Raw genomic sequence first — 27,148 nt, 5'->3', positions numbered from 1 at the left:
GGACGGATATTACGTGTGTTGTTAAGTCTCAATTCACCCAAGACTTCCAAAAGAAGTATGACGCCCGGCTAAAGGAACACTAAACATGGGTGTGTGGAGTTTGTCAGCTATTAAAACTATCCCCTTGACTGCAACCAGGCGTCTGAAGTGATATTTCCACGGACTTTGACGTGATCGATACTTTTATCTTTGTTTAACTAACAGCAGTTGTAGGAAGGAAACAGCGGAGGAAAAGGAACCGACTGCGCACTGATGGCCCACTAAACGCGACACTCATCGGGAAGATCAACGTTACTTAAAGGGGCACACGATTGTTTTGCAAACTCCTTATTGCAGCACAAATGCTTGTATTTTAAATGTATACCTTTTATATAAGCACTTAGATTAATTAAATATGTCCAAGACTACGTGAAGTCCCGATAGGTTGAATATTAAGGGGTGTTTTGCGTTTCTTTATTTGGCTAAGAGTTGTTTTGCTCGTGCTGGTCGAACACACGTATCCCTGACGTGATCGATCATGGCCACAGACGTGATAGTGTCCGAAGACGTGTCAAACCAGAGAGATTTGAGTGATATGAACGCCAACAAGACTAACCCCGAATTCGACACACCCAATCGGACGTTCGAGACGCTGGAGAATAGACATTTAAGTAGCCCTTCATCATCATCTGTTCATTCTGGTGAGGAAATATCTGAGAATTACATAGGAGGGGATTCGGAGCAGAATGGAGACAGTCCGATCCAAACCGGAGATCCGCCACAGGAAGTAGCAACTCCAGACAATGGACAAAAACAAGGCGTGAAGACGTCAACTCCTGTCCGACCGCAGACGATCTTTTCATCAGCTGAGCATAATGGAAGGTAATGTTGTAATTTGCAGTATTATGATAAATTGATCTTTCTACCCAGAAGTCAGTTATAATTCACAAAATTATGCACCACCTCTGCCCAAACTTGTCAGTACGGGCACGCGGCCATTGGCTGTCAATCACTCCAATGCTGCTATTGTCACCTTTTTATGAGGGGTGTGGACCAAAATCCAAAAGGTGTGCCTGCGGCTATGTATATACTTAGTGTTTCCCTGCATAAGTATATTGAATCAGAATCAGATGTATTAAACAGTGTCTCAATTATTGTAAAGCCTTTTTTCAAGTGTGTGAATAAGTTCAGGGGACAAAAAAAGACTTAAAATAAGTCTGTGGTTTCCTTTCAGATTGACTGGCTAAAATATACAAATGCAGGTGTTCATAAAGTATGTGTTTGAAAGAAAATGTAATTTATTTTTCATTTTATTTCTCATTTTATTTATTCTCATTCATTATTGTTGCGTTGATTTCCCTTAGCAAAATAAACCATAAATGTAATGTAGCAAAGCTTGTTTTTTGTTTAAAACTTGTTCCCGTGAGACCATGGTAAATTTGTTTACTGTAGTTTTGCTGCAAAAAAAACAAACGAACAAAAACAAGGGTTACCATAGTCAAACCATGGTTAACCATCCAGTGAATGAAAATTAGCGGCATCTTGCGGTGAGATTATGAATTGCAACCAACAGCTCACTCCACCGCTCACCTTCTCCTTACGAAGCTCGACGATGGATGATACAGGACTAAGATGTCATCATGTTTTCGCTTCTTTGCCGAAGGAGAAACGTATTTACAAAACGCGCTCTGTAGAGGAGTTTGTGTTTGTAGAAACAACACCGTGAATTCTATCTTAGGGTACCCGACCCACAGTGTATAAAGATAGAAATAGCTCATTCTAAGGTAATAAAATCATAACACTTCATTATGTGTGGTCTTTAGGCTACTCTAAAGACATAGCCTAGTTATGTAAAATATATTGCATTTCTTTCAATAGATCATTCAACAAATTACACACTGGACCTTTAACTATGCTTAGTGTTATAAATGTAATGATGTCACACTGACATTTTCTGTCGTGCAAGCTCCGGTATTTCCTTCAGGATGTGTGAATCTAGTCACATCTACATTTCAGTTTCACCTAAGTCTGGATTATGACATCTATGCACGGACATAATGTAACACTTACAATGGGAATTAAGCCAGTGACGTGCGAGAACATGCCCAGATGTGTCCCATGACATAGTCTTTTCCAAACAGTTCAGTGCGAATCGCAGCTTGACTCAATTCTCAGATCTCATATGGAGGGTGGCTAAAAGAGCAGCAAACATCCCCTCTGAAGGAGTATGACGACTACCACATGGATGGCATGGCAATTAGCTCCCTGACACAGTTAACCAGTATGAACGCCCCCCCCCCCACATTTGAATGTCAGCCTCGCTTTGAAATGGCTAAACAGCTGGTAGATGAATGACTCCTTTACTGAAGCTAATTCGTTTAAATCAGCCTTTTGTTGCAACAATAAACAAACAGGCCAACTTGTGATTAAAGGGATTGTTGGGTTTGTACTATGTTGCACAGAAACTGTGGCTGTGTTTCTTACGGTAAGTATACTGTGCACAGTAAGCACACTTTCTGTATGCATGGAATAGTGAATGATCTTTTTTTAGGGAATATTTAGATGTATTTATTGATATTTACCAGTATTTGGAATTGATTTTTATATTTTTCTTAAATATATGCATGTATGAGTTTTCTTAATGTGGACAGTGTACATATATTAGCCGATGTAAACACATGCTTTTATTCTGGATGTGATTAATCGCGATTGATCATTTGACAGCCCTACATGCATCCACCCTGATTTTTCATTTTCAGCGTGACTAATAGTCTATTTTTCGTGTGTCATCCTTTGTTATTTTTTATGACCAAGAGATATGATCATTTTACACTTAATTGTAATAAAAATGCAGAATAGAGATGATAGCTGTACACTAAATTAACCTTAAAACCAAACCGTCATCTGACAACGATGCACACTACTGTATGAATTTCTTGTTGCATACTTTTGTGTCTGTGGTTTGTGCTGTTGGTGTAGACTCAATTATAAACACATTATCTACCGTAACAGCAATGTGTCCTGTGTTTTGGTGATTATTTTTTGGTATTTGTAATCGTGAGGAATGCCCTGTCCACGATCTCGCTGTGAAATCACTTTAGTTCTAGCGAGAAAGGCAACCTTGTTTTGTTGGTCCTTACGACAAAAAGCTGATTTTTGAACATGGTCCAGGAATTTATGCCCTTTTCAGGGTCATTACCCAAATCTCAAAGAAGGTGAACGGTCTTTCAGCCAGTTTGATTTGTAAAAGAGCTTATGGCATTTGTAACAGAATTAGCTGTACATGAAATTCTTATGACGTTTAAATGGCTTTGTTTGAGATTAGTGCACTTAATAGAAGCCGCATACTGCGGGAGTTCACAAGTATTTGACTGTTTATATGCCACAATACTCAATGTACTAAAAGTCTTGTTTGTCAGATCAAACCTCCTTTCAACCATTTCTCATTTTTTGAATGTATGAATGAAAACCAGCTAATATCCATCTTGGACTTTTTGCCCCCTTCATCACATAGAGATTTTTTTTTTGCGAGATTATCACAAGCTATATTTTGATGCTAAGTGTATGTGTTTCAAAGCCAAAAGGGTTGCCTAATCTATCATTTTTTCCCATCAGTTTTGAGCATCAGGAGTCGGTCGCTACAACAGAGGCGAGGCTGAGAATGGAAGGGGTGGAGCTTAAGGAGGAGTGGCAGGATGAAGATTTTCCCAGGTAGGGATGGCTATGTTTGTGTAGATATATATTATGTCACAGCAGGGCTGAGTGTGTTTATTTGGGTTGCTAGGCCACTTCCAGAGGAGGAAGATATTCAGCTTGACGGGGAGCTTTTCACCGGTTCCTCTGAGACGGAGCACCTGGTAAGCTATTAGTGTACAGTGAACCCAAAATGTATTTGTGAGCCCCCAAATAAGCCACACAAATCTATTAAAGTCGTTCATTATCATGAATAACACTTTGTTTCATACTTTGTTAAAGTATAATATCATACTTTTTATCAAACTTGATCATACTTATCATACCTTTTACTCTCTTTACATACCTTTACTTTTTACTTTTATTTTTTTACTTTTAATATTTAAGAACATCAATAATCTAAAACTTCACTACTTTTAATACTTTTTAGTATTTAAATTGTTTTATTCTGTAAAAGTACTAGATTTGTATTGTACTTAAATTTTCAAGGAATTAACATTATTAATTAAAAATGTATTTATGAAATAGAATAATTGTATTTATGAAGTAGTTGTAAAAAGTATGATTATACTGAAGATTTAGATGTTTAGAGACGTGAAAATCTCACCACAGTAACGGACTAATGTACGTGTGAAAAGTAAACGACAACAACAATGATTTAAAGTTTATGCCGGGATCTTCGCATACATTGAAGAATTAATCGTTTTGTCGATTGTGATGAATTCTTATTGCAACCGATGTAAACACGACAGCTTACTTCGATCAGACGGCTTCGTGTTTTTTCAAGGCGGACCGTTTAAGGACTCGACATTTGGGTTTCCCGGAAATCCTGTAAAATTCAACCAATCAGATTACGACTTTGAATGTGCTGAAGTGTTACCAGAATAGTGTTCCTTTGCATCTGGGCGCGTATTCACAAAACATCTTAATGCTAAAAGTAGCTCCTAACTTGCTGATTTAGGAGAAACTAAAATAATGGGCGTGTCTGTCATAATTTTAGGACTCCATAATTTTTGTGCTAAGAGTATTTCACAAACTGTATTAGTGCTTAAACTAGCTCCTAAACCTGTGAGACGTTAGGATTAGTGAAGACTCTTAAGTCGCTAAGACCAACTCGCAACTATCCAAATATGGCTTTGAAACCGGAATTGAAACATGAACATTTTAGGAAGATGTCATGACAATAAGCTTAACCATAAAGACTACTAATATATGCTAACTGTTTATGAGACAGACAAAATGCTTACAATTAGCTGAACATTTACTTTATATGAACATATTTAGTTTATTTGCAAAAATAACTCATTTTTTTAAATAATTAAAAAATAATGTTGTTTATTGTGTTATCATGTGTTTATTGTATCTGTTAGCTGTATTTTTATAGTTATTGTTACTTGCGGTTTGATTGATATTAATTGGAATGACCAATAAAAACTTGAGTTATCTTTTTTGTAAATTAATTCTTCACTTGTTGAATTAGTAATTTAGTGTATATTTTATCATTCGTAATTTGAATACGGCAACAATTATATATTCAAATATTTTATTTGAATATGAATACATTTTTGCTTTAAGATCTTAATATAAATATATCAGCATGAGACCACATTCTATAATATTTCTATGATTAAATTAGACCCATCCTCTATCAGCCAATCACTGTGGTTATGGTCAGTAAGCTTGCTGACATCATCCATAGCAATGAGGTCGACCCCGCCCTTTTTCTTATTTTAAGATTTTTTTCTGTTCCTTTGTAAATGTTGCTCTCTGCAGCGATGTGAATAGGTTTTAAGTGGAAACTCTTAACGTCAAACTTTCACTGCTGTTTGGAGAGCTCTTAGTGTTAAGATAAAATGTTTTGTGAATACGGGCCCAGATGTTCAGCCAATGGTTACAATGGAGACTAGATTATCCTTTAAAATGTAATGAATACATATTTTTCCCAAAGTATAAACACTGAGAAAGTAAACATACTTGAAAATTTACTTGAGAGTAAAAATACCCAACTACTCTCCAACTCTGAAAGAAAAATGGCACCTTCAAGCAAAATGCTTTTACATAATGATGTACAGTATAAGGTTTTTAAGGAAATCAGATACACCATTTTAAATTTAGATCGTTTTAGACACTCTTCGGTTGTGTTTCTGCCATTGCAGCTGCGCAATCTTATGGACTGAACAGTGCAAAGAAAACCAAAAAGAAGCTTTTGGCTCCAGACATCAGTTTGAATCTGGACCGCAGTGAGGGCTCGGTCCTGTCGGATGAGCTGGATGATAGCACAGAACTGGACTTGGATGGGATCGACACGCCCTCCGACAACAGCAACGAGTTTGAATGGGAAGGTATGCTAATAGTTACTAAAATACTGCTTTTATTTTTATTTATTATGTTTTAAATGTTAAAAATCCTGATTGACAACCTGACTAATAAAATGAAGTAACTGAGCCTTTCTGCAGTCATTAAACTCCTCACCCTCACATACTAACATTGCATTCTTGGTTCTTAGACGGATGATGTGATGTTCCACTTAGTTAAATAGTGTTGTGTGTTCTTGTTTTTCTGTCCTTCTGCTCTCCTCTGTCTGTACCGGAAGGATTGTTTCTTCTCATTGGTTTGCGACAGGCCTCAGGCCTGCGGTTTGTGGTAAGGTTACATGGATTGTCTCTTATTTGAACGCTGATCAAATTCAACCAAACTTGTTTTATTTTATTTCTTGTGGAAATGTCACTTTTGTAAATGTATGGAATGGCACTTTAAATCAATTATTATTATGTATAAAATTATTATTTTTGTGGTGGAAAATGTTACTGGTTGGATTTTGATTTATGCATGGGCTTTCTCCAATCTCATCAGTTCTGATTCTTTAGATCAAGCTCATTTTGATTTGGTTTGCTGATCAACATTGCTGCTTTTGTTGAAGTAAACAGAGTTCGAGAGATTTTTCTTTGCATTTTTCTTCATCATTATTATTTTAATTATTATGATTGATTGATTGATAGATAATATTTCAAAGTACAAAACCATGGTGCATTTGGCCGTCTTACACTTTGTTAGAACAGATTGTTAAATAGTTTTTATAAAAAAAAATATATATATACGTGTATTTTTTTAAACCATTTAAAAAAAAATGAAATTCAAACGTTGCTTTGACCTCATTGGCTATTAGTTGGGTACCAAAACTCGTCGTATCTTCGATAAACATTTCCACTGAGCATGATGCAGAGCACTCCGGTGAATTATACATGTGATATTGGCCGAGGTTTTGTGCCAAAACAAGGTATATAGATACATAAATATATCATCCTTCGTGTTAAATGGCCTTTTCATGAGAATCCTTCTTTATATTTTCCTTAAAACAACACCTTGATGGTATAAGGCTCACTAGATCTTTTTTTTGAAGTATAAGTAGCTTTTTCGAACCACCTTTTTTTCTGGTTTTTGATATTAGCCTTTTATATTTCCACTTCCTTTATTTTCCTGTCCTCAAATTTTGGATACTGTAGTTAAGTAGTGTTCTGGTTTGTAGGATGTTAAAATCGCATCTACTATTTTTTTACCAAGGCTGGCTTGTCATCTTAACACTACGTTAAAACTGTTGCAAATACATATTCTTAACCTGTTTGTACTACAGGTACAAATGATAAATCAGATAATGAGGTTTGTTATGGGGAAGTGTGCTAATATTAGTAGTTATGGAAAAAAATGTGCTGACTGACTTTGAAGGCAGAAAACCTGAGTCGTATATCTGACCAAGATATCGTAGAGACTAAAAACCATTCATGACATATCAATCACATAGCAGAAAGCAACGTCATGGCAACAACATCTGCATGGAAAAATACCACTTGGTTTCCAAAAAAAGTAAACATGTAGTTTGTTTTTATCTAGTTTTGGCATACAAAGGTTTCTTGAAACAAGGTTTTCTTTTTGTTTAGTGCTTGACGAGACTTGACTGGATATGAAATTGCAAATGACTACATGATAGACATGATTTTGACGATCTGCTTTGGAGTTTCTCTGGAAAACTGTCAAATTTCATATGATAGTGAATCAGAAAATCAGCATACACAAACAGACACGCATGCAAAAAAAGCAAATCGTGAAGTGAATGACCCTCAGTGATTCTTTTGCCAGATGACCTCCCGAAGCCTAAAAACACAGACCTGCTGCGTAAAGGAGTGGAGACGGTGCGGGAGTACTCAGGCACGGAGGAGCGAGAGGAAGGCCGTCGCTGGAGAGTGTTCCGCATCGGAGAACAGGACCACAAGGTGGACATGAAGGCCATTGAGCCCTACAAGAGAGTCATCAGCCATGGAGGTCAGTGACAGCAGTCTGAGCTTATCTAAAATGTACAGAATCAATACATCCAAGGACGTTTGTTGTTTGCACCATTCAGGAAGTGGGTTTCACTTATTGATAATCAAAATGGACTGGTCATCAGACACACCAGTCAGATCAATAGAATAGTTGTACTGCATTTTTAAGTTGAACCACTCTAGTTTTATGTATATTTATGAGAGTGCCTCATGTTGTTCTCAAAGTAATACTGCAGCGTTTATTGTGTTCTTGAAAAACCCACCACAGACCTGCCATGAATAATGAAATAAACCTTCTAGAACATCCTTCAGCCGCAAGAGATTGAAACCATATGGCTCTCCTCTTTTGTTATCTAGCTTCTTTTTTTCCAAATAAATCTTTGCTTTATATTTACATTGCTTCCATATTCAACCGCACCATGTTGTTTATTCTTATTTGCACATGTCATTTTGTTTAATTGCTATAATGTGTAAGATAAATATTTATAGCTTTCTGTAGGCAAACGTAGTTTCTCTTTTCACAGGTTACTATGGCGATGGGTTAAACGCCATCATCGTCTTTGCTGTTTGCTTTATGCCCGAGAGCAATCAACCAAACTACAGATACATCATGGACAATCTCTTCAAGTAAGTTGGGTTGTTTTCAAGTTGAGCTGATCTGTCCTTCCTAAATGACTATGACCCCTTGCATAGGGGTTTTTAATCTTTTAGATGGCACGGACCCCCAAAGTACGATCATCCTCATGTGAAGAACCATGTCTTAAAAATCCATCTACATTTATAAGCATCTGATTTATAAAAAGATATTGATTTGAAAAATTATAAATCTATATATAGTTACTTATAAGTTATATATTTATATATACGTTTCCTTCTCTTTATTGTAATGCACTATGTACTGTGTAAAATGTTTCATGTTTATTTAATTAATTTTTTGAATTTTTTGAATGTATAATTTTGTATTGAATATATTGAATGTATTTACTTAATCAAATAATTAAATGTAATATATTAATAGCTATTTTTGTTTAGTTGTAATAACATTTTATGTTTCAATAGTTTATCTACTGTACTTATTATTCTTAGCATATTTTTTCTTTTCTTAATAGCTCTAGGATTAGCTTCAATTTTGTATCACAATATGCAATACTTCGATATATTGTTACACCCCTACCACGACCCCTGGTGGCCCTCTGACCCCAGTATTGACCATCCCGTTTTTTGGTGATGTTTAATAGCAGGTCAATTAAATAAAGCAATTTTATATTATTGCCACCGCCGTGCAACAGTTGGCTAATTTGATATGAAACATGATAACATCAGTTTGTTCTCAAACATCAAAAAGCTCTCAACAACTGCTTGCGTTGTTTTAACTGCAAAGATGATGTTGACAGACCTACACCCGCTGATCTAAATAAATGACTGGATTGCTCATGACGTCATTGCACTGAAACTACCCCGCCACCATGTAGGTGTGCCCAAACGTTCGATTAAATGAATAGGGAGTAATCACATATTAATGATAAAAAAATAACTTACCAGTCCCCGTTTTTATATCTAGAGTCTCAAAGCACATTCTTACAACGCACATGTCTTAAGCATGTAAGTGGTTGATTATTTAAAGTCGGGAGTCTTATTATCATTTTTATTAGAGTAGCGTACATATCAGATCAACAGACTAACTAGACACCTCAACAAATGACAAATGTGCTTATTCTGAAATCTAAATGCAGATAAATAAAGGGATGTTCTTTAAGTCATGAAGCTTTATTTCTAAACATTTACACATGTGCCATTACAACAGTGTGCAATACAGACTCACCTTGATACATTGATTTCTATACATTGCTACATACACATTGGAAAAAATATCAGAAGTATCAATTCATTTATACACACATGTGAACTAAAAACGTATTGCGCGCCTAATAAGCTGAAAAACTGTTTATTTTAGATTGTTATTTTGACTGTAAGCCAATGGCACTGTAAGTTGGGCATACCAAGATGATGGCGTGATCGTTTGCAGTGGCTTTACCTCCTGCTGTTGGTTTAGTGTTCTAGGCAAAATCCAGTCATTCATATATGTAGATCAGTGCCTGCACCTCATACCCAGATGTTTGTGAAACTAACTCTGTGTGGTTTGTTTCAGGTATGTCATAGGAACCCTAGAGCTGCTTGTAGCTGAGAACTATATGATTGTATATCTAAATGGAGCCACTTCACGCCGAAAGATGCCCAGTGTGGGTTGGCTTAGAAAGTGCTATCAGCAAATAGATAGGAGGTAAATACCCACTTTATCCCACGTGCAGTTTTGGTTGTCTTGATTTTTTTAACACTATTCTGTGTCACAGGTTAAGAAAGAATCTCAAGTCTTTGTTAATTGTGCACCCGTCCTGGTTTATTCGTACCCTTCTAGCCCTCACCAGACCATTTATAAGGTCAGCCCTTGTTTCAGTACGTGTCTTAGTATCCCATCATTTCTAAAACCTGTTTTTATTCAAATCTTTTCATGTTCTAAACTTGCTTTTACAGCACAAAGTTTAGCCAGAAAATCAAATATGTGTTCAGCCTTACCGACCTGGCTGAGCTTGTCCCGATGGAGTACGTGTCCATACCAGACTGTATTAAACAGTAAGTTCCCCTTTATTATACACCACTCCATATTCATTCTTTTATCTAGAAGAGAACCACTTCCATTTTCTACAGGAAAAGTTTTGTTTCGTCAGTACATACGTTTGTAATGAAACGAAACAGCTGTATCATTCGGTTACGGTACATAAGTTCATAAGATACTTTTCTGTTTCCACAGTTTTTAATCTTTTACGTTCTTATATAAAGTCCTTTTGCATCCAAGTGCTGCCTCCTGTTGGCTGTAGTTTCTCCAGAAACTCTTTATGCCCTAACCCCTTCTCCCTGCCTTTCCTCTAAGGTTTGACGAAGAAAAAAATAGGAAAAAACTGAAAAGGTATCTGTATTTTCAATCCGGAGATCCCTCCCAGATCTCTGTAGACTTGATCTGCATTGCACAAAACTAACAATCATTTGGCTAATTTATGTTGTGTGCTTATACTTTGGATGAAATTGCTATGTCATTTCCCTTCTTGGTGGTTGTCTAATTGTTCACTACGTGCCATATTGTTATCATCTTCTATCACAAAGGGAGCTGATAAGTTAGATATGCACCATTTCAGTCTTGAAAAGATCCTCAAATTCTTCATAAATTGATGTGGTCAACAAGATGTCTTAAACCAACTTCATACACCACTGTTATGGATGAACTTTATTAATCATGTTTCTTTGGACAAATGCACTAACTGTGTTTAAAATAAACATCACACAGATTTAGATTCTGACATTCTGTCAGATCGGTACTGCTGTTGTCAGTATGGTATGTATGACTATAACAAAAATTCAGACTTTATGGTGAAGGATTTAAAAACTTAAAGGGGTAGTTCAACCAAACATGAAAATATTTTCATCTACACACCCTCTTGTCATAACAATATGACTTTCTTTTTTCGCAGAGCACAAACGTAGAGCGTTTTAAAAAGGTTGGTAACCAAACAGCACCGACACCCATTTGCTTCTATTGTATGGAAGCAAAACCAATGCAAGTGAATCGCCGACGTTCGGTTAGCAACACTCTTCAAAATATCCTCTTTTGTGTTCTGCGGCACAAAGAAAGTCAGACAGGTTTGAAATGACAAGAGGGTGATATGATGACAGAACTTTTGGGTGTACTATCACTTTAAGTCACGGTGGATCACATCTATTTAAACCTCCACATAAGTGTTTTCGTAAAACTTTCTGTGTAAAAGCATGACCGAATAATGCACATTCTCACCGTTCACTGCATGCGTCACCACTGAACACCTTTCCACAAAAACACTTTGGTGCAAGCGTTAACATGCTGGAGTTTAGGCTATGTTTACGCTAACCCAGCTTTGTGTTGTAAACGGTTTGTTGCAAAACGTTGAGATAAAATGTTAAAAAACGCTCAGTCAAGTAAACCAGAAGTTTTTTTGCATGACAGTCTGATAGGAAACTGTTGAGAATTTGCTGTATACCCACTTGATTTCAATCTGTCATGGCTTTTCAAACACTTATCTTTTGAATATTCTTTAGCATTTACTATATAATAAGCATTGAGAGGTGGTATATTGTTACACAGAGTGGGTTTAAGCATTGGTAGGATATTTATTTCATTCATTATCTATTTTCACTCTAAATCTATTTAATGTAGATTTGTATACGTCAGAAACTATTTAAAAAAAAAACTTTGTGACTCCGACTTGCACTTAAAACATTTGCACTTGGATACTTTTTAACCCCAGATTGCATAATAAACAATGCAGAATCAACTGACTTGAGTTCCACATTAATCGATTTAAATACTCGTTCTTCTTGTTGAGTTTGCGCAGCAATTTTTTTTAACCGGAATCAAAGAGACATTTGATGATCAAACTAACCCTTTGAGCCACCAGACGTATTTTGTCATCATGTGATCTCTTCCATGTTTTGGATTGTGTTAAAACAATCTGTTTTCAAATCGTACGAAGTTTTTAGATATTATGATTATGAGGCTTGTATGGTATCATCATCCATGTTTTTTCACGGTAGGATTGACCAGGACTTCCAAGGAAAAGTGGAGATGGCGACCGCCGCAGTGCCAGAGTAAGCTGAAGGAACCGAGAACCTGGAGGAACATAGAATGTTGGATTTCTTTTAACTGGAGAACACAAGATCTGGATGTCAGACACGTGCCTTTATGACTATCACCGCCTGTTACATTATAAAACTGTTTTTGTTCATGCCCCTTTGCATTTGTTTACCAAACATCTGTCAGACGGCATTTGTTTTCTGTGCGTCAAGCATTTTAATCTTTTATGTATCATTTCAATATGTAGATACTGTCAACGTTGTTCTAGTATTAAATCTCGCTCGTAGTTAAGGCACTCCGTTTTTGAACTGGTTGATGCATGTTCTACATTACATTTAAATATCTATATTTATATTCGAACGGTGATAAAGGAGAAAGATTAATATATTTTTATGATGGAAACGCTATTTTTAGGGCCTCAGTCCTGCATCACCTGTCATCTGCTTGCTGATCGTCTCGTTGTTTACAGTTTGGTTTTTTGTTTGATTTGTGCACCAGCAAAACGTGCAAAGATGATCGGAAGACTACGATGATGATATGTGAAAATATGTTGCACCAGTAACGGTTCTTCGGTTCACAATGGTTTGGGAGGGTGGGGCTCTTGTATGTTATGTTGCAAGTAAACGTCCACACAAAAATCACATTGTCATTATGTTTGAAACAACTGAATGCTGTTCAACACTCACCAACTGCTTTGTTGTGTCATTGTTTCTTGCAGGATGTGAGAAATCTCTTTTGTATGGGCTGTAGTAGTACAATATAATTTGAGCTAATTTAGAACAAAATAGGCTTTTGTGTGTTTTATTGATGGGTGGCTTTGTGTTCCTTCATATGCCACAGCACAAACATTTCTTCTTCTAAGACACCTGTTGAGGGCGCTGTATCACCACTTTAGTTTTTTCACTGGGATAGTTCCCCCCAAAATAAACCTTTTTTTCTTACGCAGAACATAAAAGATATTTTGAGGAATGCTAGTAACCAAACAACCTTAGCCCCCATTGATTTCGCAAAACTCTTGACAGGTTTAGTATCTTCTTCTGTTTTACAGAAGAAAGCCATATACAGGTTTGAATAAGGTTTTTAATGGGAATGATTTGGTCATGGAAAAGTCAACCTATAAAAAGTCAAATTAGTTGTCTAGACTTTTCACTATTACATTGAAGCCATTGTTAGTTTTACACGTTGATGCATCTTGATGGGGAGACTGGAGACAAGCTAGAGTGATGATGCCCATATGGTAGATATGCCCAGTCAGCCCCTTCAGCCTTTTGGAAAATATCTGACTTTTGTGACCATTCCTAGCCAAACCAAATTTCAAGATGAAAAAGTTTTGTTTTTTTAATGCTCATATTTTTTCTCTTACCGTTTGTAAACTGTTTGTGTGAACCATTCTACATTTATATAATTTAAATCAGTGTTTTCTTAGGTTCTAAACGTCGTTGTCAAAAGCTAATGCATCTATAATTTCTTTCATGGCTGCTAGTGTTGACAAGACTGATGTAAAAACCCGTTCAACTTTTTAAATACTCTGTTTTTTCCAGAAATAAAGTCAAGAAATTGCAACATTATGTTATAGAATATTTTAATCAATGTTGCAACTGTCCCCTGTTGTTGGGTCAGTTGCAACATTTGACTTTAAAAACTAAATTTCTCTTTCTCCTAAAAACAGTCTCTGAGAAACTGAAGGAAATATAAAAAGTGTTGCAGCCGTTCCCAGTCTCCCCTACATCACCTGAAAAACTATTCTCTTTATAGCTATATATCTCAAATATATATTTTAAGAGTTTTACATGTTATCCCATTTTATATATAATATGTAACTATTAATTAATAGGCTATCTGTGTCAGCACTAATAGAAGTACAGATAGACTTTGATATCATCAAAAAGACAGAATGCAAAGAAACGTATACTAGTCAAAACTTTTATAACACTTAATAAATTCAACCGTGCGGGCAAAATCAATTTTTTTAACCCAAGTTTAAAGTGATTGTAAAGGGCAGCATACATTGTATATATGTGTATAAACACACACACACACACACATACATATATATATATATATTTTTTATTTATCTATTGCCAAACATCGAGTTGTTTGGAACAAGCTTAGTGTGCTCAAACATAATGATAACAAACATTAGGATACATACATAAATACATACACAGACATGCATACGTTAAGCTGTAAATAGTGGTCCCATCAATTATAAAGAGCAAAAATTAAAAAAATTATATATATATATTTATATAGGCCTTTAGCCTTAATACAAACATACAGTCAAACCAAAATGTATTCAGACACCTTCACCATTTCTCACATTATCACAGTAAATATGACACATAAATCTAAATATTTAGAAAATAGTAATAAAGTAAGAACACTGAGTTCAACTGTATCAGAACAAATTCATCTTGATAATGTCAGAGAACTTTGATAGAAAGGTATGTGATGGATTTGGTTGAATAGCTGTCAAAAACACACATTTAGAATACTAATTTAGATAAGCCATTACCAAGCAATGCTTAATCTTCTTAAGTCTGTGGTGTATAAAGGTCAAATTTGCAATTAAAGAAGAAAAACACTATAAACAAAACATGGTCAGGTCAAAGTGTCTGAATAATTTTGGCCCCAATTTTAATTAATTTTACTGTACAAAGAATTCTGGGGTATAATATAATACAGTATGGCTACTTTGTTTTGCTTTCCTAACTTACATAAATGAACTACGCCCTGCACCCGCTAGTAAAAATTGACCTTATGAAAAGTTTAACGTATTTTACATATTTTATATAAATATTATTACTTTATTGTTTTTAATATAGTTGCAAACAAGCTGATATCATCCGAAATCATTTTTTTAAACGTATTTTTGGAAGTCATATATTGGCATTTGTTATCAAGACTAAGCCTGTGAGTTGATGGTTGGCGGCCAAGTCGAAGTTTTCCAGTACTTCAGTGTAATAAGATCCAGCACACTAAATCCATCTCCTACTTCAACCACCCCAAAATGAGTATTTGGGAGCCATTTTATATTCTAGGCCCCACCCTGGATCGTACCTTGTTGTAAGTTGAATAGTAAATAATGTAACATACACAATTCAAAATAACTCTCACCATACAACACATAAACATATAAACAACAAATAATTGAAGCATAAAAATAGTTTTTTAGGAATGAAGGTTGTGACTCTGAGGATGTCACATTTAAGATGGCTGCTAGTGTTATATAACTACCCAATGTTGTGTGTTGAACAGGATTGGTTCTGCAAATCTGAAACTTGTGAGTATATGTACTATATGTTGTTGTATCCTAAATAAATAGATGAAAAAAACATGTGTCATTAGTTGTTTGTATGTGCTGTGAGAAAATGCTGTTGGTTGAATTGGTTTGAACTTAGACAAATACAGAAAGCACATCAAACAAGAACATTGCAGAATGAAGGTAAGTACATGTTTGTTTATGGGTGTACTATGTGTTACTGTGTGTTAAACCAAATTGAATGTTCCTGACAATTAAACGTCGTTTCTCACCTTAAAATCGAAAGTAAACAGCTTTTCTTTGCCGAAGGTGTGGATTCAGTAATAATTAACTAATAAAATATTTCAAATTCACATTTCATGTACAGTTATTTTCTCATGTGGCAAGTATCCATGTTATAAGCGGGATAATGCACAAACAGCCGGCTGTTATCACGAAATACACCCATTCAGTGTGATCAGGACCTGATCGGGCCTTATTTCTTGGATAACTACCGTCTTTCCATTACTTACAACGGTCGACGGGCGCCATTGCTGACGGACAAGAGGTCAGTTAATATTAATGATACACAATAAATTAGCGTGTTAACACAAATATGTAACGAAACCTGTACTTAATAATACATTATTATAATCTATCTTAGACACATAAAATGAACATTGTGTACAATTTTTCACAATTAAAGGCTGGGGCTAAAGCCCCGTCATAAAAAACTGCTTAACCCCGGCATAGCACCCTCAAGGATTTCCTAATATCTTTTACGGAGTGTCTATTTACACTGATCACAAAAAGCCCGTCCCATGTAAGCAGAGGCTACTCACTAGTTTATTGGATTAGATCTGTAAAAATTGCACGTGTTAGATAAGGATTTCTGATCATCGCATGTTCGAATCCTGCTCCTGATTACTTTTTCCCATCACTTGTCAGATCATAAAACCATTTATTCTTGATAAAATTGAAAAAAGATTGAAAAGTGGCTAACTTCATATTTCACAATACATTTCAATATACTGTCCCTCCCAACAATGATGAATACGTCCCACTCATATTTTATATAAATATTATTACTTTATTGTTTTTAATATAGTTGCAAACAAGCTGATATCATCCAAAATCATTTTTTTAAACGTATTTTTGGAAGTCATATATTGGCATTTGTTATCAAGACTAAGCCTGTGAGTTGGTGGTTGGCGGCCAAGTCGAAGTTTTCCAGTACTTCAGTGTAAGAAAATGTGACTTTCAGATAGCAACGAACGCAATAAAACATTGCTTATAATAAATCGCATTAACCTGGAAGAGAAAGTCGCCGTCTTACAGCAAAGAGAAGAGAATCTTAAGAGTATGTAAAGCAGATTGTTATGCCTGCCGTAGCAAATCAGAATTTGTGTTGTTTTTATAAGTGAAGTGTGGTTGCTATCTGAGTTTAAGTTATAGTTACAGAACGAGAGGCAGGGGAGGGGGAACTCAACATTTTCTAAACTTAAAACGCATTTTTGCGTATGTATTTTCTTCTAATTACACAATTAGTTTAGGTAAACATAAATATATTTATGACAGTAGAGAATGCGAGTTTAAATGATTTGGGGGGACAACCCTCAGATGGGGGGGGACGTTTTTATTAGCCCACCCTCTGAACTGTTAAGCACCCCCACGAAAAACGTCCTGTCGCCGCCCCTGTGTATGTTTATTAAATATTTGTGGTTAATTCAACAACTAGGCCTACCAAGTAGTGTGCCTTGGGCGGCTGTGATATTGGGTTAAGATTGAACTGCGTGAGCTGTTATTTTAAATTATAACACCGCTCGTTGGAATGCTTGATTCTGATTGGCCAGTTGCGACATTTTGCAGGTTCTTTATTCTTTATAACCTCTCAAAACTAATAACACAGGGTAACAAATCATTTTGATAGGTTTTTTGACAAATTAAATATAAATATGTCTTTTAATAACAGATGTGACATTATATTTATCAATGATTAAACCAAATAAAATGTTCCGGACATTTAAACGTTGTTTCTTACCTTAAAACCGAATGTTTATAGGATTAATCGAGGAATGGGTGAGGAAGAGAGATTTATGGTGTTCTCTTCATCAAATTAAAAAAAATCCAGCAAAACGTCTAAACAGAATGTGACAAAATAACTAAAAGAAAACAAACTGTACAATATCTACAGGCCAATTCAGCTTAACCCCAAGGTCTAAGCAACATCCATGAAAACTCTTTGTAATAAGCTCCAGCACACTAAATCCATCTCCTACTTCAACCACCCCAAAATGAGTATATGGGAGCCATTTTATATTCTAGGCCCCACCCTGGATCGTACCTTGTTGTAAGTTGAATAGTAAATAATGTAACATACACAATTCAAAATAACTCTCACCATACAACACATAAGCATATAAACAACAAATAATTGAAGCATAAAAATAGTTTTTTAGGAATGAAGGTTGTGACTCTGAGGATGTCACATTTAAGATGGCTGCTAGTGTTATATAACTACCCAATGTTGTGTGTTGAACAGGATTGGTTCTGCAAATCTGAAACTTGTGAGTATATGTAATATATGTTGTTGTATCCTAAATAAATAGATGAAAAAAACATGTGTTATTGGTTGTGTGTATGTGTTGTGAGAAAATGCTGTGGGTTGAATTGGTTTGAACTTAGACAAATACAGAAAGCACATCAAACAAGAACATTGCAGAATGAAGGTAAGTACATGTTTGTTTATGGGTGTACTATGTGTTACTGTGTGTTAAACCAAATTGAATGTTCCTGACAATTGAACGTCGTTTCTCACCTTAAAACCGAAAGTAAACAGCTTTTCGTCGCCGAAGGTGTGCATTCAGTAATAATTAACTAATAAAATATTTCAAATTCACATTTCAGGTACAGTTATTTTCTCATGTGGCAAGTATCCATGTTATAAGCGGGATAATGCACAAACAGCCGGCTGTTATCACGAAATACATCCATTCAGGGTGATCAGGACCTGATCGGGCCTTATTTCTTGGATAACTACCGTCTTTCCATTACTTACAACGGTCGACGTGCGCCACTGCTGACAGACAAGAGGTCAGTTAATATTAATGATACACAATAAATTAGCGTGTTAACACAAATATGTAATGAAACCTGTACTTAATAATACATTATTATAATCTATCTTATAACACATAAAATGAACATTGTGTACAATTTTTCACAATTAAAGGCAAATAGGAAAAGAGTTTCCCCTTCGGGTGATCAAGCTAAGATGTAAAGACCTATGAATTCTTTATCACTGTACATCATTTTTGACTATACAGTTTAAATTATAAGTAATTATTGTAATAATTAATACTGTGTATGTTAGCATATTTATTAAAGAGAATATCGGTTTATGGGTTGTAACAAACAGCATTCACTATCAGGAGGAGCTTTGGAGGACCTTTATGTTATGCAGCTTGGGGATGAAACCAGTTCCTCTTAAGTCTTCGTTATTGTCGGAAGGATGTTGCTGAAGGAAGACTTTTACAAGCAGTTGATACATATTGTTTATTTACATTTTGGAGTATGCCAAGCCTGGTGTTGCTGCTGTTTGGTAGTTTTGCTCATGATTTTATAAGCTATACTAGCCTATATGTTCTGTTCTGTTTATTTATTTGATTATTGTAAATTGATACTTTATTGCTGGTAACTTTATGATTAAAGGAAGTACATTAATAAACCAACTGCAACCAAAAAATATTTTATTGGAAATAAAAAATTGTAAAGGTATTTCTATGTTGAGCGTTGTTTGTTTACACTGCAATAAGGAAAAAATTAATAGGATGGCTGAAAATAATAAACAACAAATAAAGAACAATAATAATAAATAATATTTTGGTCAAAATAACACAGCACATTAGTTGTAAAGTTGTAACCCAATATATTAGGTTGTACATCATGGCTCTGCGTTATTCTGTGTAGTGTTATTCGTGTGCACCAAGGGTCTGAGAGTAATGCAATTTCAATCCTCTGTACAGTATGTATGTACATATGGCAGAATTGACAACAATACAGTCTTTGACTTTTGACTTATTTCAAAATTCCTTCTTGTAACGTTTTCAACATTATTTCCATATGATTTATTAGTTCTATTGGTTCCCATCTGCCAGATAACATCCATTAGCCTATAGTGTCTATTTAACCAATCATTATAATAATTAAATCCATTACATTTTTTATTGTGTTTTGGAATACAATACATATACATAAATAATGTCAGCATTTCCTGGACTACAATGAAAATATGCAACTGGTTCAGATATTAAATTTAATGATTTAAAGGACCCAGTCTTTAGCTGTTTTAGATGCTTTGACTATGTTTTTTTGTAGTGTTTGACAATGGATGTTCATGTTTCTAATTAAAAAAAAATTCACTCAAATTCAAATATTTCCCATATTTCAACTCTATTGTTTACTGTCCCTCTTCTCACAAAACGCGTGGATTTCTTCCGGTGTATGTAAAGTCCCACCTTCAGAAACGCTCTGATTGGTAAATCTGACCAGGTCTGTCGTGATTGGTTCCCCGCTTAGAGGGTGTGTGTGAAGATGTCCCACCGCTACCATATCAGCAAGCTTCCGCTTCTCAGGCTGTTGTGATTGGTCGGTGCCCCTCTCATTGCACGTGTGTTCAAAAACTTTGGCTTTTAGCAATAAACCATAACAATGGCATCCACTTTACTTTAGCAGTTAAAAACATTCATGTGCAAACGTTATTCTTTGTTAGAGATCACGATGTTTTTCCCACTATGGCGAGGGACTGTGATGAAAGTGAAAGTAGTTAATCTCGTAGCTAAATCACATCCGTACACTCTCTGATAAGCAAACACTACTCCAGCGGCTCTTCCTCTTCTCTAAGGAAGGCCTTTGGGCGAGGTTATTATAAGCAATCCAAATAGTGACATCATGTACCCGGGAAGTAAAGGGCTGTAGTCCGATTCCAGCCGTTCTCTGTAGTCCCTGAAAATCGAATTCTGTTAAAGACAATATCTCACTTGGCACTCAACTTTGAGCTTTATCATTTTACAGGTATTGTTTATGCTCTAACAGCAACATTACACAATAACTAAAGGTTGAAAAATGTGATCGCGGCCTTTAACATAGTGCATTATAGGCCTATATTACAGTAGCCTATATTGTTTTGCATCGGCAGTAGGCCTACAGACGTTCTTTATCTGCGTTGTGTGACAGTGGCTATTCCTTTTCAACCTCATCTCAGTCACAAAGCCTTAATGACCAATATTTATACAGAATGCACCCAGTGCTTATCGGGAGCAACAATACCAGTTTTTTGCCTGGTAAAACAACAATAGGCCTATAATGTTAAACTGTGAATAAATATCTGCTTTAAATGCTTTATATTCTGTCTTTGATTATTTATGTCATGTAGTACAGTATAAATAAAATATCTGATTGTGATGTACAGTGCTGTGTTGAGTTTTATAATCGTATACTGTGCTTTATACACATTTAAATAGAGATTGCTCCAATTATCCATAAAATGTCATCTTTAACGCACAGATTAAATCACAAATTAATTTTGTCCTCCGAGTGAGAGATGATAATTGTTTAAATAAGATTTCAACAACGTGACTGTTTGGTCGTTAGGACGTGCTCATCACGTCCCAGAAACGTTATTTAGTACGTCGCTGCGACGAATATTGTATGTCCCAGGTATGTCTTCAGGAGGTAATCACCATGTCCCAAAAAACGTCCAATGTTACGTCGTCAGGACGAATATGGGAATCACAAAATTACGTCGCTGGATCGTTATTATACTACGTCGTGGCAACGAATATGGTCCGATGCAGGTATGTAGTCACAACGTTACTTTGTTAGCTGGGAATGCATTGCTTTCAACCACATAATGTCTAATTACTATATGTCTTCAGACATATACACTTGCCTAGAAGCACAAAAAATAAATTTAGACATTGTGTCCACCACACCCGTCTCTGTTAACCGTTAATGCTGATATACAAATCCGGTTGTTAAACATTTATTGTAATTATTGTTTTTCTGCAGACGATCTGGTTGGTCTTGGGAGTTTTGTCATGGTTTTACCATGGTTTTACCACGTTCTAAATAACGACGTACTAAATAACGTTTCTGGGACGTGATAAGCACGTCCTAACGACCAAACAGGCACGTTGTTATATCTTTCATTTATTTATTTAGGCAATTATCATCTCTCACATGGAGGATTAAATTAATTTGAGATTTAATCCGTTAAAGATTACATTTTATGAATAATTGGAGCAATTTCTATTTAAATATTTATAAAGCACAGTATAACGATTATAAAACTCAACATACAGTGGTAAAACCGCATCGGATGTGCTTTATTGGCACGAAACATTATCCTTTATAAACTGTACATTTGCCTTTACAAACATTATTTGTAAAATAAAATATACACAATATGTGAAGTGTGCGCATTTCTGCAGATTATATTGGTTTTTATATTTATAAACAGGCACATCAATCAGATCACTTAATCTACCTTTCATTTAAACAATAGATTCAGATTTTACAATCTGATTAAATTCAATCCGACGTGTCCATGTAAACGCTGCCAATGTAGTCTTCTTATTCATGGATTAAAGTAAAAAAAATCTTCTGACTGATTTTTTTAGTCGACTATTTAGAAAAAGTGTCGGTTAAAGTGTAAAAGACCGCCCACTGTCCCAACGACGGAAACCAACGGTGTGGTTGAAGGGAACTCGTGTTCTGCTTCTCCTCAGCAATTTCTACATGAAGTTATTTAAAAACTGTTTCAATTTAGTTCAATTTATATGACTCTCTGGTTAAGACCGATCTGACTCCAATTTTATTATAATACAAAATAATACAAAATTTCAAATGTATAGGTTGATCACAGTTCATTTATCTATAAATCTTCATACTTTATTATTTATAGTTATTCTTTCAACTGGAACCTGCAGTTGCACAGAGTCTCACGCCGGCCAGGTTCATGGATCTCACGGACATAAAACTGCAGTTCTGATCTTTATTCAGAGTTTGCCTGGTAAATGTATGTCTAAGTCTGGCCACTATACTTGCTTGTTCAGAAACATAGCAACTTCCTAAGCCAGGTGATAGGTGGAAATCTGTAACATGTGAGCTTTATTAATGCCCCATTTATAATTTAAAGTCTAGTATAAACTAGTCCATCACATCCAGACACATCGATTTTGCGGTAACAAAACAAGCTCCTTTCAATCTAAGGGTAATAACACTCTGAAGATATTTTAATAAATCAATAATAACAATTTATTATGCCAGGCAGGTACAACATCAATTAAAATCATAGAATGTGCATACAAAGACAATTCTAACGTAATAAGCAAAGGTTGTCAACATAGTATAAGAATAAAATAAAACCACAAAGTTTATCAAAACTGGCAAAATCGATTCACACAGTTGCAGTGCTGGAAGTTCTGGTTACAGGTGCTTTTCTGAGTCTTTTGCCAATGCACCTTATATTCCCAAATGTAACAAAGACTCATGAATTCATTAGTCATTGTGTAAGAATCATGAATACAATGGTCATTGGGAAATTTAGTTTAACTCGTGGCTGACGACATCATCAAATGGGATGCCAATGTATCCATGAACAGGATTCCCCGGTTAAGACTCCTCTTAGAGGAGTGCAGGTAATGTCCTAAAGTTAAAAAAGCTCTTATAAACGTTTTGTTAGTTTTGAAGGAACCAGATGCGTTTACCCATCGCACCAAGACCTTTAAACAGTCCTCAGGATCTAGCAACAAATGGGGTTTTAATGTTTTCTGTCCTAGCATTACAAACAACCTTAGTTCTTTGCACTTTTCCAGCTGCCTTACAAAGAGACATAGGAATTCTGTGAATTAAAATGAATAAACCAATGAAGCAACAATACCCAACAAATGGACACAAAAATAACAGCGTTTGGATGGGACAATTCTAAAAGTGGCATTGACCTGACTATGGAAAATCGCAAAAATGAAAAAACATGGGTACTTAAACCACCAAATGTTGACATCTGTGCTATGGTGAAAACCTTTTGTAAAAACCTTTTTTATGGTAAGCTTGACATTTGCATTAAAGGTAGCACAGGTAGGCATACATATGATATCTGAAGATCCCGGAAACAAAGTACAAAGTACGTGTGTTTTTTATTTCCTAAATAACAGTGAATTTGGATATCCAAAGTTATTTTAATGAACTTCCTGAAGCTAGGGCTACCTCAAATCTGTTTGCATGGTATATTGGCTATGCCTGTATATAAAGTGCCTTTTTTAGTTTAGTCCTTTGTGCATTTATTTCATCGTATATATTTATATATATATACAGTTTATATATATGAAAATATATTACTAATAAATTATTTGTAATGTATTACTTTCAATTCAAATTTTCTAATCTTTCACACAATATTTACATTTACACAATCATAAAATCAGATAGCATCATAAAAAAATGTCTGATTTTTGCACTGTTAATAATGATTGTCCATAAACAGCTTTGTATCTCAAAAAAGCCTCCATGCATTTGATTGCAACGTCGTCTACTTCAGGGTCAAACTTGTTTGCTAAAAGTTGCTTTTGCCTGACAATCCATCTCAAGTCGCCAGCTCCATAGACGCACACTGCCCGTCTGTGTATCCCAGTGCATGGTGGGTAAGGAGCCCCATTTTTCAGATCGCCTTCAAGGTAACTCCACTTCACCAGACGAGCGAGTGCGTTCATGTCCGACTGCTCGTATTTACTGTTTGGAGGGTTGGATCCAGGCACTGAAGGCATTCTTTGTAACGTAGCCCACATGTGCTCATCCGGGCTGTACGAATCTTTCTCCCACTCCATGAATTCTTGAATCTCTTTGCTTTTGCAAATATGTTCTACAAATTCTCTTGAAACCACAAAGTAAGCGCTTCCAGAGAACATGGGTGACTTTATTGGCGGGGCCGTCTTTTTAACGTCTGTCCGCCTCACCACATTGGTGACGTTGTGATGATACATCCAACGGGCTTTTTTGTGTTCACTTGTGACCTCGGACTCCATACTGTTCTTCCCGTTGAGATGTTTCATGGACCGCACCATTTCCGCATTCGTTTTAATAGGAAAATCAGTGCCGCAGGTGTTGAGCAGATATCTCCACTGAACGGGGGATTTAAGTAGATCCTGCATGCAGTTGACATCCGCTTGAACTCGAGACCAGGAGGCGTAGACCACGCTTTCTAGTTTACTGGCCACAAAAACATTGGGCAAACAAGACACGATGGCCTTGACGGCTTCTTTGAAGACCTCCGAAGACTTTTGGTCTACGTGAACACAGTACACATTCTGCGGAGCGTAAACAGCTCTGAGCAACCTTTCGAACATCTCGATCTTCTCATGGATCACCATGGAGTAAGCAATGGGAAAATCTTTCTCCTCTTCACTGAGAGTTACAGTCATAAATCCACTGTCTCGGACGAACTCCTGACAGTCTTTGGTTGAATTAATATAGAAGGACTCGGACAACAAGGACGTTCTTTTTTTGGACTCCAGGAGCTTTCCTAAGTATCCACTGTCCACCCCGTCCATGTCTCCTTTAATGATAGCAGAGCAAGCCTGAAGTTCTCCAACATTCTGCTTTAGTAAGTGACTCAGGTCCTGTTTTGCCTTTTCAGAGCATTTGTCCTTCTGAGAATTCAGTAAGAGGAAGGGCACTGTTACAGTGACCGAAAAGATGGAGATTATTTTCAGATACCTTTGCCTGGTAAATCCCATTTTCAGCCGTGGTGTCAGAAAGACAACTGTCAGAAAGTACGTCCAGGAGAAAAGCAATGTGAGTGAGGTATTACAGTGGCTTCTTGTGTTTATATAGCACGGAAATTACGCAATACCTGCAGGAAGGCAGTTCAAACACAAAGGGGAAGGGCTTTCTGCTCAAAATGCTTAATAATGATTGTACAGCAGAGGTGTGGCTATCAACTACAAGCAGATCTGTTTATTAAGGTCAGACAGAGCATTTAGGATAAAAGAAAGTAACTTTTTAAACATTAAAACATTTCTGATCATCATGTAACCAAACACTTAAACTGTCTTACACTGTAAATTGAAACGGTCTTATCTTTATATTTGCAGTTTAGTGGACTATTTTAAAATAATATTGGAAGTGTTAAAATAGTTGCTCATGGGCTAACAGACCTCTTTTATAAGCAGGTTCTTTTGGCTTTACGTGTTTGATCAGCTCTGCAAACATGGAAATATTTAAAACAATGTTTTACAACCCTTCAAAAGACTATAATCCACAACATTTTATGAAACTTTGTAATTCACGCATTAATTTTTCTTTTATCATGGCAGTATGCGTAGCATTTTTTTAACTATGTTAATGGAACAAGATGACTACGATTACCTGCCCCGCATCTCTTTGTACAAGCAGTACAGCTTAAAGAGGGTGTGTCTGAGTTTGCAGATGTATTTCAAGTCTGCCTAAAACAAATACATATATACTGCATAGAAACTGTATACATTCAGCCACAGAAAAAAAGAAGAGACCATTCAAAATGTGTATTTTTCAGCATGTCTAGAGGTATCATTCCAGTCCGGAATCTGTTGAATTTCAACAAAATCAGGAGTAAAGTAAAGTCATCCAACTGCAATGTGAAAGACTGACAGCATAAAAAGACACCAGAGTTATTATAGTTTTAATTTGAGTTTCTTTCATATTTAAATTAGCTTTCTTTTTTTTGTTAATTTTAGTTAAAGTTTGATAAATTTAAGTGTATTCTTTTGTCATTTTATTATTTATTGGTTTATTTGTAATGCTGCTATATAAGATTAATACATTTAATTTTAAATTTTAATGCTTTAAACTTACTTCAGTTTATTTTATGTCAACATTTCAATTTTTCCTTGATTTAAGTTTTTCCAATATTTTACTTGATTTCAATGAACAGGAACATTTTCAAAGTTTTAATTTTAGTAAGCTAAAATAACCTTGCACATGAAAACTGTGATCGGGGTAATTATCAAATGAAAAATCATTTTTAACTTTTTCTAAATACATGCCTAAAAGTGAATATGAACTAGTTTTCTTTGCAGTATTTGAGGTCTGAAAAAAACAGCATCTTTTATGCTATTTTGACCTGTTTCTCCAGTTTTCATTTTCTGCAAATAAATTCAAAAATATATGGAATTTGGGAGAATTCTTGTGAGTAGTTCAAGGAATGAAACAAAAAAAAGCATT

The 27,148-nt window shown here is 35.6% G+C and overlaps 2 protein-coding genes across 2 annotated transcripts; one reads left to right on the top strand and one right to left on the bottom strand.

Moving 5' to 3' along the window:
• The first annotated feature begins 43 nt into the window (after window positions 1-43).
• bnip2 (BCL2 interacting protein 2) lies at window positions 44-14,211 on the top strand. The gene is given in 12 exon segments (XM_056739460.1): window positions 44-861; window positions 3,595-3,690; window positions 3,764-3,821; window positions 3,824-3,836; window positions 5,829-6,014; window positions 7,807-7,989; window positions 8,513-8,615; window positions 10,138-10,269; window positions 10,340-10,426; window positions 10,521-10,619; window positions 10,918-10,953; window positions 12,609-14,211. Coding segments are annotated over 12 exon segments (1,395 nt in total). The 5' UTR covers window positions 44-517; the 3' UTR covers window positions 12,667-14,211.
• A 10,170-nt stretch (window positions 14,212-24,381) lies between these two features.
• gcnt3 (glucosaminyl (N-acetyl) transferase 3, mucin type) lies at window positions 24,382-25,709 on the bottom strand. The gene has a single exon (XM_056740235.1). The coding sequence runs from the start codon at window positions 25,681-25,683 to the stop codon at window positions 24,382-24,384; it is 1,302 nt and encodes a 433-aa protein (XP_056596213.1). The 5' UTR covers window positions 25,684-25,709.
• Between the last annotated feature and the right edge of the window lie 1,439 nt (window positions 25,710-27,148).

Source organism: Triplophysa dalaica, chromosome 24 (genome assembly GCF_015846415.1).
Source record: "Triplophysa dalaica isolate WHDGS20190420 chromosome 24, ASM1584641v1, whole genome shotgun sequence".
NCBI classification, from domain to species: Eukaryota; Metazoa; Chordata; class Actinopteri; order Cypriniformes; family Nemacheilidae; genus Triplophysa; species Triplophysa dalaica.
The sequence above is the reverse complement of the archived record's forward strand: the minus strand, read 5'-3'. Positions and strand labels throughout refer to the sequence as shown.

Excerpts from the sequence above, each read along its gene's own strand:
- gcnt3 (XM_056740235.1), bottom strand. The coding sequence starts at position 25,683 with ATGGGATTTACCAGGCAAAGGTATCTGAAAATAATCTCCATCTTTTCG.